General features: G+C 35.9%; 1 protein-coding gene across 1 annotated transcript; it reads left to right on the top strand.

The window, feature by feature from the left end:
- The first annotated feature begins 537 nt into the window (after positions 1–537).
- On the top strand, positions 538–8,436 carry LOC113234543. The gene is made up of 3 exons (XM_026469884.1): positions 538–810; positions 3,914–4,183; positions 7,225–8,436. Exons 1-3 carry the CDS (start codon positions 655–657, stop codon positions 7,801–7,803), a joined length of 1,005 nt encoding a protein of 334 aa, XP_026325669.1. The 5' UTR covers positions 538–654; the 3' UTR covers positions 7,804–8,436.
- Positions 8,437–9,051: the final 615 nt, after the last annotated feature.

Genomic DNA, 9,051 nt, shown 5'->3' with positions numbered 1-9,051 from the left:
TTCATTATTGATACCAGCTAGAGGTGGTAACATACATTAAAAAACGATAATGCTGTCTTCTTTTTGTAGGTACCGAAGTATTTAAACAATGCAAAAGTAATAAAATCGTATTGTATAACAATGTTATAATAAATTTGCCATTTATTTAAAATGAACTCGTTTCTAAACCGGCAATTTTTAATGTTCCATTAATGCTTCTTATACCTGTACCTGGGTTGCAAAACCTGATAAGCAGTAAAAAAATGTTTACTAAACAAATTTCTTTCAAGTCTCATTGGTTTTTAAAGTGCAAATGTAGTTTTTTGGTCTCACCTGCATAGGGCGGTTGCAATGTTTTCGATTTTAATTTTCTTTGTTGGCTTTCACAATGTGATTTGTCACATGCCGATGGAATTTCGAAAATATATTGAGTCAAAACTAATTATGCATAAAGAAGACTACCCATTATTCAAACAACCGTTGAGAAATAGCTTAAAAAGCATTTTTGTAAAAGTACCACTACGGAGAAAGTTTACAACGAACACCAATATACCTCCCACTATTACCGATAAGCAAGTTTATGTGGATAAAACCATACACTATTTGATATCAACTAAACATCCTAAATATTCTGTTGTGAGTGCTTTTGAGGAAGATTTTCATAATCTGCTTGGGATGAAAGGCTTCAAATATATTTATAAAAGAGGTAAGTTATGGAGAACTTGGAGAGAAGTGGAAGATGAGTCGTTGAAGAAGAAGAAGATACTTATATACAGAGCTGAAAATAATGAGGATCGGACTTGTGCAGAATGTCACAATCGAGGTTATTGGGTACGTTGATTTTTATTGTTGCATTTAAAAAAACGTTTCTTCTTAAAATCTGAAATACTGTAAGTCGATGCTAAGTAAAACGAGTTAAGCCGGTTAGGGACGGGACGAAATAATTTCCCGTGGTCCACCCAGGTGGCCCAGAAAGGTGGTCCACGGGCAAGAAGGGATTTTCAGATTATCGATTAGCTTGAATTATTAAATTTAGTTCGTTGGATTTAGTTCATTTGTTCCGATACTGCCAGCCAGAATTTTCGTTTCGATTTCGATGGCTGCGCCGAGGCCTTCGTTAAATTTGCCAGAGAGTAAGGTACCGGCGGGTAATAAGGCGTAGCAAAGGGATATTTGAAATAAAACGAAAATTATTGTAAATCAATATATTTTACAAAAAATCAGTCTTATAGATTCATTAAAACAATATATTAACTTAAAATGGCATCTTTCAGAAGATGGTAGCATAAATAAAATCAAAATTAAACATTAAAAATAACCATGCCAGTACGCCTTAATTTACTATAGTAGGGTTAAAAGGCATATTGGTTTAACGTACGATATACTCGAAATAGACACTAAATTCAATACTTGGGATCAATAATCAAATAAATGCAGTAATTTAACTTACGATATTTGCAACAAAGTACTTCAACACGTTTCAAATGCGATTTTTGTTACTTAGGCCTTATAAATCGACAGGACTTATACCGCGGGTTTTTTAGCCAAACTTTCAGTATTTTATTGCCCACGGTCATTGACTTACAAATAAATGGACGACGGGTCTAATACAAAAACCACGAAAAAATGTCCCAAGTCAACCTATGTAAACGTAGTGACATGTAAAGGAATATGAAAAAGCTAAAACGCTGAATTCAAATTGTAATGTCATCGCAGTACTGTCTAATTTTGCTTGCTTCGATGTCAGGAGAAACAAACGAAGACTAAAGCGTGAATGACGCTCTGTATACGATTTTAACGCCCTATAAGTTCGGACACTTTGAGCGCGGACCCGACGTCCATATAATTGTAAGTCAATGTCCACGGTTCGATAAGTGTGATCAGGTGGATATTACATACGTTACATAATCAGTATCGCCTTAAAACATATTGTTATTCTAATACTTATTTTTATTTTATATTGTAATGTTTTTACTACCAACATATCCATCTATTTTTTTTAACCGACTTCAAAAAAAGAACCTCCTCCGGTTCTCACTTCGACTGTATGTTTTTTTTTGTATGTATGTTACGCGAAAACTCTGGTATTTAGACAGGGCGGAGATTATTATTATTATTATATATATAAAGCTACAAGTTTTTAGTCACTGATAGAAATAGAACGCATACTTCCCGATTTGGTGGAAAAAAGATATTTATACCGTTGTACGCGGATAGGCTCTAAAGCAAACAATCAAATATGAGGACCTGAATATGGAAAATATGAAAGAGTGATCAACGGCCTGCAAAAACTATAATAAATTGCGGGGATTTTTGTGCATTTTTATGAGATACAACTGGTCAATTTCCGCGGGAAGTAAAAAATGTTCGAAATTCAAATAAACAATATGGCCCCCATACAAATATCAAAGCCTCCTATCACGGAAACTATTAGAGATAGGTAGGAGGTGCTCGAAGGAATGTCATAGAGGGTAGCACTGGTCAACTGCCTGGGTTAAAAAAATTCAAGATGGCGATTTCAAAATGGCGGCCGAAGAAAAAGTTTGCGTCGATCCGGCTGAAAATTGGCATGCGAGGGTCTTTAGGAGTCCTTAATCATAATTTGGGGTCAAAAATTTCTTTTCGCCATTTTTTAATATAGCTGCCATAAATTTTATTTTTTCGTTTAAAATAGCTGTCGAAAGAGATTTGCTCTGATTCGACTGAAAATTGGCATGTGAAGGCCACTAGAAATACCGGATAATAATTTGTGCTCAAAATTTGTTTTTCACTATTTTCAAATATGGCCGTCATAGAAGCGTTCGTTGGTGGCAGAAAAAAATTGCTCTCTAGGAGTCTCTAAAAAATTGCTCTCTAGGAGTGCTTGATAATAATTTGTGATCAAAATTGGTTTTTCGCCATTTTTAAATATGGCCGCCATACAAACTCTTATAGCGGTAGATAAAAATTTGCACTAATTCGATTGAAAATGGACATGTCGGGGTCTTTACGAGTGTTTAATAATAATTAGCAGTTAAAATTGATTTTTCACCGCGGAGGGCGAAGCCCTAAGCGTCCGCACGCCTTCGTATGGAGGTAATTATATACGGGGGCGTAATAGATTACGAGTACAAGATCTCACAATTGTAAAAATGTAAGGCATACTTCCCGATGTAGTGGAAATGAGATACTTATTATAGCGTTGTTGTATCTTAACCATATCTCTTCGATTCCATTTTCTTGAAAGCTATGCCAAAGAGAAGTGTTTAGGGGGAAAAAAATGCCAAACTACTGCCGAATTTCCTGTACTATGAATACCAAAACAAAGATAATCCAGAACACTCAAACCAAAACCAACTTAGAAATGTTCGTTTCTTAAATTGGCCCAAATCGGGAATCGACCTCCTCATCAAGCGCCCATAGTACTAACTGCTGTGCCACCGAAGAGCATGAGCACATCCCGTAAACTGAACCCGACCACGCGCCGCAGGACGAGCCCGACCCCACCCTAGGTGGGGTACAGGGCTCGTATATTTATATTATTGAAATTTGTGACAATGTTTAGCCCTTGAAAACTTTGATTCTTGAAAGTCTGTACAAGTCTATTACAACACTTTTTAAAAGCGTGCTTTAAAAAATTCAGCTAGATATGTTTTAAGGTCGGAGTGACCGTATCGCCTTAGCGTACAATTCTCATCGTCACTTTTTTACAATACTTAGGTAGGTATATAATTTTTTTATTAGATCTAGGTACATTTTCATACTAGAAAATTTACTACAATGTTTTATGCATTGAATAAATACATTTTTAGTTTGATGTGTAGATTATATCTTCGTGAATTACACGTATTCGCTAATGTTTATTTTCCATAATAAAATTGTTATGTTATCAGTTGTAACGTTCATTCCAGTCATTCCCAACTCTAATATATTTACGTTTAATAATCTTTCTCAGGCTTTAGAAGTGGAGCCAGTGCAATGCCCTTACGAAATATTTTCAATGAAGAATGCGAATAATGTGTGCGTAACAGATGTTAAGCATTTTGCCAAAGGTAAACAATGCACGAAGTATACCAGGTTAAAAACCTTGAAGAACAATTGCAATAATCCTATAATTACAAAATGGCGATTTACCAAAACATATGACATTCTTGAACGAAATCTGCCAGAGTCGAGCGCGATATGTCAAGGGCGGGAAAAATGCGAAGTTACGACTATCTATCAGGTAAATAATCAATAAATATATAAGTTCGTGTTTATATAGGATGATAAAAAATCACTGGTCATATTTTTAACTTATTTATTTGTTAAGTGTATGTATTTTTTATTTCCGTAATGCAGTATGCTCCTTTAAAATGGTCAGTGGTTTTTTTATCACCCTGTATGTAACTATGAGATAAATAAGCCATTTTCATTATTATTTTAGAATTAAATCTTAGAACCCAATTCATTCATTACTAAATTTGCTTTTTATGGTCTATTTGGAATGTTGAGAACAAAATTATTCTTATTTTGTTCTCAACATATATAAGTATATAAGCTAAGTAAAAGTACATAAAAATGGCATTTAACCTCAAACTCCAATCATTTCTTTGGCTTCCACTCCTCTATTTAGATTTATTTTAGAAAATAATATATAAGTATAGAATATTTATACTATTTTTTAATTTACATCTCATAGTTCCTGTCTCTATCTCCACCGGCCTAATCTCGTTTTCAAATTTCCTTTTTAATAATAACGGACACACACATAACCCCTCAATAAGGAAACCCCGTGTCGTCAGTGCAATGGATGCACAAATAATAGACAACCACAAATTCTCTCTAATCTAGGGTCGGCGAACTAAAGCACATAGTAAAAAAACCAACATCATTCATTTAAATTGGGTCCGTTCGTTATGCCGGTTTCTTTTGCCACCCTTTTGTTTACACTCGATTCAGGGGTTCTACTCTGTCCGACATCCGTCCAAAATATTGTCAAATAAGTAGTACACGAACAAATTAAAACACGCATGATGCAAATGAAGCTTCATACTTGACATTGTTTTTTAACTTGGTCGAGTATTAGGTACTTATTTGACAGTAATTGTTTCGGATAGATGGAGGACGAGAGTAGATGCCCCAAAGGTTAATTAGGATAAATGTAACTCAAAGCAAAATGTAAGCCATACAAATGTTCCTCCCAGCCCGGGCATCGGACCCGGGTCTCCTGCGTACAGCATGGTAACTAGGCTTGTATAGTTCATGAACTACGAACTATTAGGAATATATTCCCGACACTGACCGACATGAACTAGTTCATCTTGCACGGTTTTAATAGTTCATCGTTCTTTTAAGTTCAGCACGAATTAGGAACTGCCCGCCTTGATGGTTCACCTGTCTTTTATTCAGTAGGAACGGTGCGAGCGGGACAAATAGCGATCTTTCACTACTTTTAGAACAAGTTCGAGTGGGATGCACGATTGAAAGGTGCCAGCTCGTTCTAAGTCTCTAATACATATCTACATTATGTATACAAGCTTGTAAAAAGTAAGTGCTCATATTTTTTGGTAGGTATGTATAATATCAACCTACGTGAACGAGTATATGAAATAGTTGTACCTAAATATAGATTTTTAAACACAACATTCTAACTAAAATTCTTATTAAAAAGAAGGATATTAGTTAGAATGAGTCTTTAAACCTGTAAAATATGAAGGAAAATCAAAATGGTGCCGATTCCATACTAATTGTATTTTTAAATATTTAGTACAGTGTACTATTACAATCCTAAAAGTACCTCACAATACTACAAGACCGTAGTAGTTCAAGTGAATAAAATTACTAGTTTAGAGCGTTCATTCATTGTCCGAGCAAGGACAAGACGAACTAACTAACTAAGGAACTAGAAGACCGACCTAGTTCAGTTGACCGACTGAACTAACTAGGATCGCTCCCTGTAAGGACCGATCAGGCACAAGTCTAATGGTAACCGTTCGGCCTTGGAATAGTGTTGAGTTACTCATGCACGATGCAATTCGTTTGTACCACTCGCTTGGTTTGTTTGTCGCAACACCTCATGTCATACAAATGTTCCACCTCACCTAATGTCACACTGCTTCGAATTCAACAAATGCAATAATGATTGGTCCTGCACTTCCCGCTTTTTAGCTGATTTTACATCATATGATCATGCTATCATAGTACGAAATAAAATTGGTATTTATTTATACTACATCATAATACTTAAGTTATCCAATTGACTGATACTATCAAATTACGAAAATGTGCTTAATATTCCCTGTCTGTTGAGTTATTGCCATAGGTGCAAACATTCTTACCACTACCTCACCTCATTTGAAGTAGGACATTGTACCGCCTCATTTTTTTTAATGGTGCTCCCTCAAACGCATTTTAATTTTATGTCCTACCCAACACTATCTTGGAAGCATTTCACTTACAAGTTTCCCCGTTTAAGTGACAAAAGTCTAAAACTTTGTAAGTGGCTGAAACACTAACCGCCACAAACCGGAAACAAAAAATAATTAAAATAAATCGATTTTTTTAAATTTTGTATGAATGATGATGATTTTATATCCCTCCCTTCACACCTAATTCAAAAAACATTCATACCTAACTCTCTCGTCACATCCTTTCCACCTTATGACATGTCCATACCACTCTACTGGCGAGTTACTAACCTGCATTACGAAACAACAACCCTTTTGGGAATCGCATACTGTTCGGGGTGCTACACCGTCAATAATATACAAAGTCCTCGTCAGTCGTGTCAGTGGTGCCCTGTTTAGTAGGCTAGTTCTCCAGCGAGATCCCCAACAACTGAAGCCGGCGCTAGCACTCCAAATACCTATCGGGAACGCAAAGTGTAGACAATCCACATACACTACAATATTCAGTCAAATAAAAATATTATAACAAGCGACGAAGGTATGAACAATGTCGTGCGCCTGATGGTAAGCCACAAGCGGTTACGTATCAGGAATCGCAATGACATTTTCCAGAAATAACGTTTGCTTGAATTTTCATAACCTCGAAAGTATTTTGAGAGGAAAATGTTTTTTTCTTTTAAACCTAACCAAACCGAACCTAATCGTGTCTTTGCGATAAACATCCAACATATCCTGAAAGAACAACGGTTTCGTTATAATTCGGTGTAATGAAAATTCGTTATTTCGGAAAAAAGATTCGAGTTTGTTTTGTGGTTACCGCCACACGTCAACCTGAAAACAAAAATATAATAATCGTTTTTTTTTCACATTATTCCAGTTCCAACCCCATCAAATAATATTCCGCGTAGTGGACGAAAAAAATTTAATAATTTATTCAAGGGTAATGAGAAAGAACGAGAAAAACTTCGCTTGCGTAGACAATTGTGGTTATTTCGATATTGACAACATGTTAGTCCAAAAGACACCAGTAACTATTTCAAAAAAACTCAATGCTGTTAAAGATCATCATACCTACGAGCAAAGTACTTGCAACTCTCCTAATGAAGAAACCACACAAAAACTTCAATTCATAGAAGAACAACCTATAATAAATTGGAAATCACACGAGTTTAAATTTAATAATACAGTAAATCAAAGATACGTAAGTGCAACTAAACAGGCGAGCGAACCTGTCACTAATGATAATAAAGAAATACCTATAGCAAGATCTGGCCGTAGAGTTAGTATAAATAGTGACATAAATAATAATTTCCTGGATGATATTACCAAAGTTGATTGTACAACAAAATTGCAATGCAGGAATATTATTAAAGATGGCGATTGTTATGATGATGACAGTGGTAACGCTTATTACAATGATGATGAGGAAAAGGAAATAAATATTGATAATTACTAAATATTTTTTGGAGACTCGTCACGATTTCTCCTAATTGAGAGTCATGTAGACTCTGCATAACCAAAGCTCCACATAATTTTCATTACTGCCGAACGGAATGGAAGCCAATTATTGTAGTCGTAGCATAATGAACCAATTACGTGTATGATACAAACTGTAAGATATTATGTAACGTGTCCAATCTTTCCATACTTCGCCCGCTGTCCCCAAAATACTTAAATGTGTCCCGCATTGTGACAATAAAAACGTCCCAAACTAGGAAATTCCCTGTACCTATCTTCTATGACTGTTAGAGCAACGGAATTTACTCTGGGACACTTCGCAGAACACAATCAGACCACACAGACTAGAACCAATTTAGAAAAGTCCATTTCCCAAATTGGTGCTACCGGGAATCGAACCCGGAACCTCCGCATCTAACGCCCACCGACCTCGGTGGCCTAACGGTTTATGTTTATATATGGCACGAAAGCGGTAATATTTCTAAAGCCAGCCCACCAGTAGGGCTAGCACGACCCGAGAGAGCTCTATTCGAGGTGTCGCTCTCGCGCAAGTCGCGCCCTGTTTTCTTTTTTATTATTATTAAACATTTCGTAACATCATAAACATGCGTTTTATTTTTGAAACAATTGCAGGCGTCCCGCACTAGATGAAAAATGGCAGTTTGGATGGCCGTTTATTGGTGGTCATCATCGTTATAGTATTTAATCAGAAATAGAGACGAAATATAATTTAATTTCTTTGAAAAGTATTCTGGCAAATCATTACGGTGACAACTGCGTCCGATTGGCCAGCCCGAATTCGAAACAATTGATGGGTGTCGTCAATTGCTTCACTTCAATTCGACCAGTTTACTAGAGCTTTGCCATAATGGACGAATATTGAAAAATTACATACCTATTTAATTACCGATGAAAAGTGATTTCGTTTGTTTTGTAATTAGATGTTTTGCTGTTTTTCCCACACCACCGAATTGAACAGCCCCCCCATTGTTAGAGATATTATCTTTATTACAATAAATACAGAATATTTTGGGAATATACGGAGACGTACACACAGGTCAGTTGTAGGCGCTGTATTATTTCAGCTTTCTAATTTGTTATTTCAGTGCAAATGAGAGTTGATATTTAAAAGTGCTTTAAAGCCCGTTTGCCTGTTGAGTTGCCAGGGATGGATGGCCTTTGTTTCGTCACTGTTTCTCGTTACATACTCGATGGTGGTCATACTGTAATTTAATCAATAGAATTA

Source organism: Hyposmocoma kahamanoa, unplaced genomic scaffold (genome assembly GCF_003589595.1).
Source record: "Hyposmocoma kahamanoa isolate Upper Pololo Valley unplaced genomic scaffold, ASM358959v1 84, whole genome shotgun sequence".
NCBI classification, from domain to species: domain Eukaryota; kingdom Metazoa; phylum Arthropoda; class Insecta; order Lepidoptera; family Cosmopterigidae; genus Hyposmocoma; species Hyposmocoma kahamanoa.
Note: the sequence above shows the minus strand (reverse complement) of the source record. Positions and strands in the feature narration are given on the sequence as shown.